Here is a 12,554-nt window from a genome sequence, read left to right as displayed (position 1 = left end):
ACCCTTTGATTCAGTAGTCAGAATTTATCCAAATAAAAGATTCAGAGACTCATTACTTATGCGCAAGGAAAGTCAAACACATTGTTATTTTTAATAGTAAAAAAACAGGGGGCCGGCGCTGTGGCACAGTGGGTTAACATCCTGGCCTGAAGTGCCGGCATCCCATATGGGTGCTGGTTCTAGTCCTGGCTACTCCTCTTCCAATCCAGCTCTCTGCTATGGCCTGGGAAAGCAGTGGAAGATGGCCCAAGTGCTTGGGCCCCTGCTCCCGCATGGGAGACCCAGAAGAAGCTCCTGACTTCTGGCTTCAGATCGGCTCAGCTCCGGCCGTTGCGGCCATCTGGGGAGTGAACCAGTGAATGGAAGACCTCTCTCTCTGTCTCTACTTCTCTGTAACTCTCTTTCAAATAAATAAAAATAAATCTTTAAAAAAAATAGTAAAAAAACAGAAAAAGGAAAAACAAAAAGAAGGATGTATCACCGTAACTTGTTAACTGGGAAATGATGAAAATTACCATGTACAAGTTGTTTATAGAGTATTATGCAGTCACATTTCTAAAACAGCAGTTAACAATATAATCTCACAAAATGTTGAGAAAAACAAGTGGAACAAAAAATAATTATGGAGCCAGAGTTGTGGCATAGCAGGTAGAACTGCCACCTGTAGTGTGGTCATCTCATATGGGCACCAGTTCAAGTTCTGGCTGCTCTGCTTCCAACCCAGCTCTCTGTTATGGCCTGGGAAAGCAGTGGAGGATGGCCAAGTCCTCGGGCCCCTGCACCTGTGTGGGAGACCCAGAGGAAGCTTCTGGCTCCTGGCTTCAGATCAGCACAGCTCCGGCCACCGCAGCCATTTGGGGAGTGAAGATGGAAGCCCAAATCTCTCTCTCTCTCTAACTCTACCTTTCAAATAAATAAATAAATAAATATTTTAAAAAATAATCACATATATAACTTTTTCAGTTAAAACAGTGAGAACAGTGTCTGGCAAATAATGAGAACTAAATAAGGGTTTGTTAAACTAAAAAATTACTCAACAAAAGCTCAATTTTAGAATACTTTTAAACAATGTGGATGAACAGGAAAATAAAAAGCGCTGAAGAAAATATACCAAAATGTCAAATGGTAATTGCATCCAGGCGATTTTTTATTTTCTTCTTTATATTTTCCTGTAGTTCCTAATTGAATACACTGAACATATATCATTTCTGGAAAAGGGAAAAACAGATGGACAATGAGAGATGACTAATAACAGGGGAAAAACAGAACAGAAGGACACGTACGCAAAGGGAGGAAACTGGTGTCACAGAGCTCAAGACACACTTAAGACTTAAGGCACTACAGACCTAAAAAGCAGGGGGTACAGGGAGGGCACTGTGGTGTGGCGGGCTAAGCCGCTGCTTGGGACATCAGTACCCCAACAGTGTGTGGGATGGAGTCTCACCTCCATGTCTAACCCAGCTTCCTGTTAATGTACACCCTGGGAGGTAGCACACGAGGGCTCAAGTAGTTGAGTTTCTGCCATCCACGTGGGAGACCTGGACAGAGTTCCAGGCTTCACCTAGCCCAGACCTAGATGTTGTGGGCATCTGGGGAGTGAACCAGTGGATGGAAGATCTCTCTCTGTCTCTGTTGCTCTGCCTACCAGATAAAAAAATAAACTTTATAAAAACAACAAAAAAGATAAACAACAGTATAAAATATATATTTGGAGGGAATGGATACCCAAGTCCCCTCCTCCACTCATCACACAGCTAGATGAATGATGTCAACTCATTCCCTACAGCAGACTAGAGAGGCAGTTTCCTCTTAAACTTCTGGAGAGCTATGTAATCCAGGTGGATCTCTAGAGGGCAACAGTGCATAGTGAGGTTGAGAACAGCCAAGACTCTGACTCAGAGAACCAGAAAAACTTCAGGCAGTCCAAAAACTAAGCAGTCCAAGGCATTTCTCTATCTGTAGTATTTTCAACTTAACAATTCACTCTACAGAAGAATATCTGTAAAATAATTCCATCCCTCTTTTAATTTGGGATATTCAAGGAAAAGAAAATTCAAGGGAATATTAATAGAATAAATGAGGGGACCAAGATTGTGGTGCAGCAGGTTATTAAGCCATCACTTACAATGCCTGTATCCTATACTGAAATGTTGGTTTGAGTCCCAGTTACTGTTTCCAGTCCAGCTTCCTGCTAATGTGCTTGGTAAGGCAGTGGAATTATATGGCCCAAGTACATAGGCCCCAGTAGGAGATCAGGATGGAGTTCCTGGCTCCTGGCTTTGGCGTGGTCCAGACATGGTTGTTGGCAGTCATCTGGGAGTGAATTTCCCTTTCAAATAAAAATCTTTTAATAAAATAAAATAAATGAAGAAATCCTCCAGAAGTCATTGAAATTTCAATGATTAATAACCTGCATCAAGAATTTTTAATGGGTTGGGCCCAGCGCTGTAGCACAGCAGGTTAAAGCCCTGGCCTGAAGCGCTGGCATCCCATATGGGTGCCAGTTCTAGTCCCGGCTGCTCCTCTTCCGATCCAGCTCTCGGCTATGGCCTGGGATAGCAGTAGAAGATGGCCCAAGTCCTTGGGCCCCTGTACCCCTATGGGAGACTGGGAAGAAGCTCCTGGCTTTGGAGTGGCCTAGCTCCAGCCATTGACACCATTTAGGGAGTGAACCAGCAAATGGAAAACCTTTCTCTCTGTCTCTCCCTCTCACTGTCTGTAACTCTGCTTCTCAAATAAACAAATAAAATCTTCAAAAAAAAAAAAAAAGAATTACTATTCCATGTCATCTAATTATCAAAAGAACAAGCAGGCAGGAACTGGCCAGCTGCAGACAATTTATTAAGAACTTATTATGCCTTAGTAGCTGAGGATGCAATGGTGAATAAGAAAGCTACTCTGCCTGCCCTGGAGGAACTACCAGGCTAATACAGCAGCTTGGAGACAAAATTGTATATTCAATCAACTAATTTAACATTTCATAATCACTAATACCAAATCAATTGTAACTACAGACCCATACTATGTGCTATCAGTATTTGTAACAATTAGCACTTTTTTTTTTTTTTTTTTTTTTTTTTTGGACAGGAAGAGTTAGACAGTGAGAGAGACAGGGTTTACCCCCCAAATGGCCACTACGGCCGGCACACTGCGCCGATTCAAAGCCAGGAGCCAGGTGCTTCCTTCTGGTCTCCCATGTGGATGCAGGGCCCAATCACTTGGGCCATCCTCCACTGCCTTCCTTGGCCACAGCAGAGAGCTGGACTGGAAGAGGAGCAACCGGGACAGAATCTGGCGCCACGACCGGGACTAGAACCCAGGGTGCCGGCACCGCAGGCGAGGATTAGCCAAGTGAGCCACGGTGCCAGCGGATTATCACTTCTTGAATATAAACTATGGACTGGACACTTTGACAAATGCTCTACATGCATGACCTCATTTAAACATGAATATGATTCTATGATTTAGATATTTTTCCCTACACTTCAAAGAAGAGGAATACAAGATCAGAGAAATTGAGTATTTGTCTCAATCACAAAGGCAGGCAGAGGAGGATCCGGGATGTGCCAAGTCTCTCTGACCATAAAGCACACGTCCTTTCCTATCCATTACAGCGAAGTTCCAACAGGTATCCTCTAAAATGAGAGGGTAATGAATTCAAGCTTGGTTCAATTTAAGACTATCATTCTGTATTTAATATGCTTCTCTAAACAGCCTGAGTTTGGAATTTTTGCCTAATGCCAGTACACAGACTATTAGGAAGGAAAACAGTTGTACATAAAAATCTTAAGAGGTATTCTACTTTAGACTTAACACTATCATTAAGTAATCTCTTTAGTGATCTTCATTTTACAAAAAGATATCAATCCATTTAGCCTGACAGAATCTACTAGTTTGGAAAAAAAAGATGAATGTGTATACATATGTATATGTAGATATAATTTTTTCAGGTTTCACAGTAATTCCAAAAGTTTTATTTGAATATGCTTTCAGAACAATCTTTAAAAGTCAAATGTTTAAGGGATACAAGATTAACGATACAAATACTTCCAGAGCTCACATACAGAATGTTTTAGTTCCCATTACATCCTTAGTATGCTATGATATGCCATTATCAAATCATTTCATCTCTGGGCCTCTGTGAGAAGAAACTGGATGACACAATCTCTAAGGAACATACTACTTTTAAAATATTAACAACAGCCAAGAACACTTCTCAAAGCATGACCTACCTTATCTTTGAACTGATTAAGCGAAGAGTTAGAGTAGAGGGAGAAGAGAACTCTAATCAGCATTTACTGTTTCATCTGGACCACTTCATTGAGCAACGTCTGCAGCATATCCACACCAGAGGAGGTGCAGAGATGACAAAACCCCAAGAAACCACACCAGTTTTCAAGTTTTTCTTCTTTTAATCTAAAAATGCTTAGTCTAAAAAGAAAATAAATCCTACTTTCTTGAACAGGAAAACATTCTCCTTCTGCTTAACTGGCTTTTCCATCTCAGCCTGAAGGAACTAAACAGAGATGCTGAGATTCTTCTCTAGCAAACAGGGTGAAGGTTCAAAAACAGATGAGACCAAAGCAGCACAGGACTCAGTTTTTTGCTGAATCTCTCTTGCTGATTCCTCTTTAATGAACTAGAAATGTCCATGAAATATAGAAGCCCACGAAATAAGGAAGAAAATAAAGAAGGTGACTAAGTATAGTATTAAGGTTCTTAAAGATCACGTATTCTGGTTTAAGTTTTCTCTTTTTTGTGATTGAATGTTTAAATTATCTGATTAATTTAAAACACAAGCCTCAGGACATGTTTACAAATAATGCATAAAATTACAGGCCATACCACTGTGGTTTAAAATTATAATAACTTTATAATTAATCCCCAAGGGATACAATAAGGAGAAAAGGAATTTAAGTATGTATACCTATTCTCAATTATAACCAAAAAAAATCAAAAACCAGGAATAGAACTTAACAAATCAAAATTAGAGTAACATCATCTTTAAATTATTTCATTTCAGATCTTCTTCTGTAAAGCACTAAAAATGCCAAGTCATTTACTTATTTTCCAGAGACAATAAATCAAAACTAGAGTAAACAACTGTACTAAAATCAATATACTACAAGAGATGAAATTAAAATTCAAAGCCCCTGGTTACAAAAGTTATGTTCTATTCAAAAACCAAGGCACCTAATCAAAGATTCTACAACAATTCAATCATTTCAAGTTCTGTTCACTGTGCTAGAAACGCCTTTGTAGGAAATGCACTCTCTCACAAACTTCACAGAGGAGAGTAGAAATACACTCAACTGGCTTGACAAGACACTTGTATAACATACAGATGAGTTTTCCCAAGTTGTCAGCCTTTGACTTAAAATGTAAACATCCTATAGATACTGAGATGACAAATTAACATAACACTGATGAATACAGCCCAATCACAGTACAAGTTTGAATTTGAGGCTTTACATGAAATCTTCTAAGCAACCACACTTCCCATTACAATCTTATACCTCCAGAAATTACTTGGTTAGGAATCTCTGAAGGTCCTCTCAGGCTAGTTTGTCTAATCACTAAAGGATTTACTAGAAACCACTTTTTAGAAAAAATGTTAGAGAAATACAATGTTATATACAATTATTTTATTAGTCTATAAATACTCAAAATAAATCTGTTGTTACTAATATATATTTCTTAAAAGAAATACACTTAACTAACAGATTATAATTTTGTTAGTCTTGAGCAGGGCTTCTCATCAGAGGGTGATTAACAATGTTTGGAGATTTTTTTTCATTGTCCAACAGGATGGTGCAGCTGGCCTCACTGCGAAACATCCTTCAATGCATGCGACAGACCCACACAACAAACATCTGGTTCCAGTGTCCATAGTTCCAAAGTTAAGAAATCTACTTACCTTTAAATTTAATATCCAGACCACTAAATTCCAACTCAACCCCTTGAAGGGCTTCTCCCAGAGTTTCATGGTAATGACTGATACTTTTTTTTGACCCCACACAAAATGGAAGTGAAAAGTACTTGTATGTTTCTTGACGATTATGGTAGGGCCCAACAGTATTCATCCATAAGACAACTTCTTCTTTATCTTGATACTGAAACAAAAAAAAAGTAACAACATAAATATGTATTTTAATCTAATTAAAATTAGTTATTTAAATTGATTTGTTGTAAACAATAGTACTAGAAGCTTACTTCCTTTGTTTAAAAAAAAAGGATTTACTTATTTGAGAGGCAGAGTTACAGAGAGGCAGAGGCAGAGAGAAATCCTCCATCCACTGGTTCACTCCCTGAAATGGCCACAACGACCAGAGCTGAGCTGACCCAAAGCCAGGAGCCAAGGACCTTCTTTTGGGTCTTCCACGTGGGTGCAGGGCCCCAAAGACCTGGGTCATCTTCCACTGCTTTCCCAGGCCATAGTAGAGAGCTGGATCAGAAGTAGAGCAGCCAGGACTCAAACCAGCGGCCATATAGGATGCTGGCACTACAGGTGGTGGCTTTACCTGCTACACCACAGCGCCAGCCCCTGGAAGCTTACTTTGATGACTACTGTTCAAATTTATTTTAAAGATTTATTTATTTATTTGAAAGGCAGAGTTAGAGAAAGAGAGGGAGAGTAAGAGAGAGAGATCTTCCATCCACTGGTTCACTCCCCAAATGGCCACAATAGCCAGAGTTGGGCTGATCTGAAGCTAGGAGATAGGAGCTTCTTCCTGGTCTCCCACATGGGTACAGAGACCCAAGTACTGGGGCTATCTTCTACTGCTTTTCCAGGTGCATTAGCAGGGAGCTGGATTGGAAGTGGAGCAGCTGGGACTGGCAGCTTAACCTGCTACACCACAGTGCTGATCGCAACCACTGTTCAAATTTTAAGAATGGAACTTTGAGGGGCTAGCACTGTGGCTTGGCAGGTAAATCCACTGCCTGCAATGCTGGCATCCCAAATGGGTACTGATTCGCGTCTTGACTGCTCCACCTCCTAGCCAGCTCCCTACTAATGGTCTAGGAAAAGCAGTGGATGGCCCCAGTACTTGTGCCCCTGCCACCCTTGTGGGAGATCTGGAAGAAGCTCCTGGCTTTGGCATGGCCTAGCCCTGGCTTTGCAGGCATCTAGGGAGTGAATCAACAGATGACAGATCTCTCTCTCTCCCTCTCTCCAACTCTAATTTTCAAATAAATCATTAGATACAAAAAAAAAAATCCCTAACTTCATCAGCAAGCATAAATAAAACTGAATCTCCTTTCTACTCTTTCACACAGCCACTGGTCACAGTACTGAAGACAGAAATGGCTAAACCAGAGGAAGAAAAGTCACACTATGAAATCTCCTCAAGTCCATTCTGTTATAGGCTTGAAAGATATGTACTGTATGTATATTTCATTACATCAGTGAATACTGACTGTACTTAGCTAAATCTGGAGTATGGCCCAATGGCTTTAGGTAGCTGGCTTTATCTTATTAGGGTCCAAATGGGTTATCTGCCAAAGATTTCTAAGATATCTACAAGTTTAAAATTCCAGTGATTCATGTAAATCAATTACCCAAGTAATTTTAAAACTCGTAATTGTAATTGGCAGTATAAATTAAAGAAAACAAGGGATGCATTTAAGTCAGCTGATAGTGAAGTTAATTCATTGAATAATTATTTACTGTCTTATGACAACAACTATATTTATAGCTGAAAATCCAGCAATGAACAAGATGTGTTCCTTGCCTTCTGGAGTTTAAAGGGAAAGGTGAACATTGAGCAAGCAATTATAAGACAGGCTGCTCTGCAGCATACAACAGAAAAAGCTATCCAAAGCCCATTACAAAATCATTATCTTCAACTTTTCATCTAAAACTAATTCATAAACATGTTCAATAAAAATGTAACATCACCAAAACCAAACTCATCCTTCCAAAGCCCAACTACACCAACTTTGTTTTTCTAATGGTACTACCCATTCTCTCAGGCATGAAGACTTGAAATTCCAATTCCCTCTGCATTCTAGAGAACCAAAAAATATTAACTTGTCTACTGTGATCCAAAGCATCAGCCTCTTCCTTTTTATTCACATCATCAGCACCCTAAAACTTAGATCCAAGGACTTCACCTTCAAACACTATAAATACTTAATGTCTTACTGTTCATATAAAACATCATCCAAGTAGTCAAGGAAATAAATCTCACTTTTTTAATATGTGTAAGACATGTACCATTTATTATTAGGTATTAGTATTAGGTATTAAGGACATAAAGATAAAGAACACACTTTCTTTCTATCATGAACTTCACAATCCATAGTGAAACTAGATAAGTAAATGATTAACAATGAAGAAATGTTACAGTTAATGAAGGGCTATTACAACAATAGTAAAAGAATGATTAATTGTGTTTTGGCAAAGAAAGGTCAGGACGAATAATCACACAGAAAATCACAAGCTTTCTTAAGTGAGTTCAAACTACAGATAACCTTCATGTACAAGGCAACGAATCAAAGGTCTGAATGTTAATGCATCCACATATCCTCATTCATCCTCTTTTTACCTTAGAAGGTTGATAAATGTTTTATATGACACCACTCTTCCATCAAGGTTCATAGTTACATAGCACTAACCAATCAACTTATTCCTCTCTGCCGTATGTATCTTCAAAATTCTTCTCAATACAGTGCTCTAAACTAACTGGCCAGAAATAGTACTAGAAATGAAACCTGTTCACAAAGGTAAATCCTTTCTGCATAGTACAATGTACCTAACAAATACTTAATAAATATGATAGGAAAATGCTTAAGAAATGCTGAAATGTTGTCCACCAATAGCCTAGTAAAAGAAGTCTGAGGTACAGGCAGCAACAGTGCCTACTGACTGCGACAGTATGTTGTTGAGAATGTATACATTTAAGATTAGAATTCATGGGGCCAGCACCGTGGCACAGTGGGTTGATGCCTCTGCCTGCGGCATGGGGGTGTGGTTCTGGTCCTGGCTGCTCTTCTTCCAATCCAGTTCTCTGCTGTGGCCTTGGAGGGCAGTGGAGGATGGCCCAAGTCCTTGGGCCCCTGCACCCACGTGGGAGACCGGGAAGAGGCACCTGGCTCCTGGCTTTGGATCGGCACAGCTCCGGCCATACGGCCATTTGGAGAGTGAACCAATGGACACAAGACCTTTCTCTCTCTCTCCCTCTCACTGTCACTGTCTGTAACTCTACCTCGCAAATAAATAAATAAAATCTTAAAAAAAAAAAAAAGATTAGAATTCATGAGGACCTTGTAGAAATGTTATAAAACAAAGTTGTGAAAACAAGCACCAAGACACCTTTCCCATAAATCCCCATGCAAATATTCCTTTAAAATAAACAAAATATTGAACATATATTTAAAAATAGGGCATTTGTTTATCTACGCAAACTGAAACATAGGATTAAAACAAATTAGGGGGTCACAGTATATGTTAAATTACTTGTTCTGAAGTCACACATTTTAAAAAAGCTTTTTTGTGAGAGCCACAGAGACAGAGCAGAAAGAGAAAACTCCCACCTGATGGTTCACTCTCCAAATGTCTGCAAAGGAGCCAGGAATTTCTCCCATAGTGGCAGAAATTCAATTATTCAAGCCATCACTGCTGCCTCCCAGGGTCTACATTAGCAGGTAACTGGAGTCAGGAGTCAGAGCCAGGAACAGAACCAAAGGACTCCATGCTGGCATCTTTTAATAGCTAAGCTAATTGCTGGCTCCCTGAAGTCATTCATTTTAAACAGTCTAGAAACCTTAATAGAGTGGGAGAGTTGCGTTGATGTGATGCAAGTACTACTACAATGTGTAAACTACTTTGTGATCCTTTCTGGGACAAGGACAGAAATACTAATTAGAAACACGCACAGAGTTTAGGGTGAATAATAACACAAAATAATGTGATTTTTCCTTTTATATTGTTCCTTATTATGCAAAACATGGTCAAATACAATGAAATTAAAATGTTTGCTTTCATTCCAGTCCTTGATTATCCCTGAGAATAAGGGCTCCCAAGACAAGATCAAGAGATCTTCCTCAAGAGAGAAAATGTGTTTTGAAACATGTTGCTAATAGAAACTACCAAAGGGAAGAGTCTTTTAAGGAGAAAACAAAACAGAATAACAAGAATAAAACAAATCTTTCTAGTCCCTGAGCTCTCCTATTTGTGGGAGGGGAGAGCAAGGTAAGGCTCTTTCCTCTACCACTCTACTTCTCAGGAATGCTTAGCCAAATAGCTAGTATAATTCGCTTCCAAAACACTCCAGGAAATCCTACCAAAAATTTTAAAACACTTTTCCTTGAAAAAACTTCGAATAAACCAGTGGCACTGAAAATGACATTTTTAACTTACCTCCAAAATGTAACCAAGAGAAGGGGAAAATCAAGGAAGGACAGCAGTGATTAGGAAATCCCTGGGCATGGCAATAATTCCTTTCATTTGAGGCCTCCTTGGGAAGTGGCCAAGGAAGAGAATGCTAATTCAGGCTACCTGCATTTTTTTGAGATTTATTTTATTTATTTGAAAGGTAGAGTTACAGAGAGGGAAAGAAAGGGAGAAACAGAGAGAGATCTTCCATCCACTGATTCACTCCCCAAATGGCTGCAATGGCCAGGGATGGGCCAGACTGACGCCAGGAACCAGGAGCTCCTTCTGAGTCTCTACATGGGTGCAGGGGCCCAAGCACTTGGGCCATCTTCCGCTGCTTTCCCAGGTATATTAGCAGGGAGCTGGATCAGAAGTAGGGCTGCAGGCAGTGGCTTTACCCACTATGCCACAACGCCTGCCCCTACCTGCATTTTCCAGCTCTCTGAAGAATGTCACTGTTAAGATTCAACTTATGAGCTGTCCACCCCAGTCTAAATGGCTTATGAGATTGTCTTCCTTTCCTTTTCTGTTCTATTTTGTTTCCTTTGCTCTCCTTTTCTTCACTTAGCCAAATTCTACTTATCCTTCAGAGTTGCTCGATTCCTTTCTCAAATCTTCAGATAAAGCTAAAGCAACCAATTCTTAACTTGACATGTTCTCACCATCTTCTGTAACAGTAACTTCATTAGCAAATTCTTTTTTTTTTTTAAGATTTATTTATTTACTTGAAAGGTAGGGTTAACAGAGAGGCACAGAGACATATATCTTTCATTGGTTTACTCCCCAAATGGCCTAAACCACTGGAGCTGAGCTAGGCCAAAGCCAGGAGTTTCTTCCTGATCTCCCACGTGGGTGCAGGGGCTCAAGCACTTGGGCCACCCTCTGTTGCTTTCCCAGGCCCATTAACAGGGAGCAGGATTGGAAGTGGAGCAGCTGGGTCTCTAACCAGTGCCCATATGTGATGCTGGTATCCCAGTAGGCAGCTTAACCCGCTACACAATGCTGGCTCCAGTAGAAAACTCTTAACACGCACATATCATGAGGTATAATTCTAAAATCATTGCATCAACATTTAATCCTCTCAAAACTCTGTAAGACAGGTCCTATTATTTTCCCATTAAAAACAAAAACCAAAAACTAAAGAACAGAGATGTTGAGTCATTTGTCCAACATGATATAACTATCCAGTATCAAGTTTACAAACCCAAGGCTATACTTCTGTGAATTCCTGGTCAGCTTCACCAACTAAAGAACACAAACTCAATGAAACACAAAGCAAGTGCACCTGTGCGAAGCAACAAACGACAGTACTAAATACTGAACAACTTTTCCATTTGAGCCTCTAATCTGCCCTAAAAAGGAAAATCTTCCTAGGGAGCGACATGTGCTCTAATCTCAAAAGCAACGACCTTTTCCTCGAGAAGTCTCCAATGCGGGAACCCTCTTACTGAAATACTTTGGTACTGCGAGGGGGGCACCAAAGCTTCCTCCCTGATAGAATTCATGTACTAATTTTTTCAAGAGGAATACTGTAGGAGACAATGCTGCTGACATGCACATGTAAAATCTGAATAAAGAAATCAGAATTTGACAGACAGGAAAAGGACTGAGGACTCAGCATAAGCACCCAAACGCTGTTTTTTGTTTTCAAGGGAAAGGTAAAAACAAACAAATAAAAGCACGTTTACTTTTAAATACCTACCACAGAAGGCAAAATCCAGTTCTGGAAAAATTTGTCTATTCAAACCACACATCAGAATTCTAATTCAAATAAATCAGGAATAGTCTCTTGTGATAACTGTTCTCTCTCAAAATAGCGTTGTACCTAAATAAGCTGCTAGTCTATCACTGAGTACAGCTGAAAATAGGACAATGAATTATGGAATTTCTTAAAAAGTAGATCTACATTAGAGCCCTTACAAATTCACTTGTAGTGAACAGTTTATTCTCAAATAAGGTTTATTTATTTATTTATTTATTTTGACAGGCAGTGTTAGACAATGAGAGAGAGAGACAGAGAGAAAGGTCTTCCTTTTTCCATTGGTTCAACCCAAAATGGCCGCTACTGGCGTGCTGCGCCGATCCAAAGCCAGGAGCCAGGGGCTTCCTCCTGGTCTCCCACGCGGGTGCAGGGCCCAAGCACTTGGGCCATCCTCCACTGCCTTCCTGGGCCACA

The 12,554-nt window shown here is 39.9% G+C and overlaps 1 protein-coding gene across 1 annotated transcript in view; it reads right to left on the bottom strand.

The window, feature by feature from the left end:
• Positions 1 to 12,554, bottom strand: part of TM9SF3 (transmembrane 9 superfamily member 3) — a 75,516-nt gene that overhangs the window by 57,229 nt on the left and 5,733 nt on the right. Inside the window, exon 2 of the mRNA XM_070057481.2 lies at positions 5,918 to 6,113. Within this exon, the coding sequence (XP_069913582.1) occupies positions 5,918 to 6,113 (196 nt within the window). The remainder of the gene's footprint in view (positions 1 to 5,917; positions 6,114 to 12,554) is intronic.

This window comes from Oryctolagus cuniculus, chromosome 15, assembly GCF_051225735.1.
Source record: "Oryctolagus cuniculus isolate XC-2025 breed Fujian yellow rabbit chromosome 15, ASM5122573v1, whole genome shotgun sequence".
Taxonomy (NCBI): domain Eukaryota; kingdom Metazoa; phylum Chordata; class Mammalia; order Lagomorpha; family Leporidae; genus Oryctolagus; species Oryctolagus cuniculus.
The sequence above is the reverse complement of the archived record's forward strand: the minus strand, read 5'-3'. Positions and strand labels throughout refer to the sequence as shown.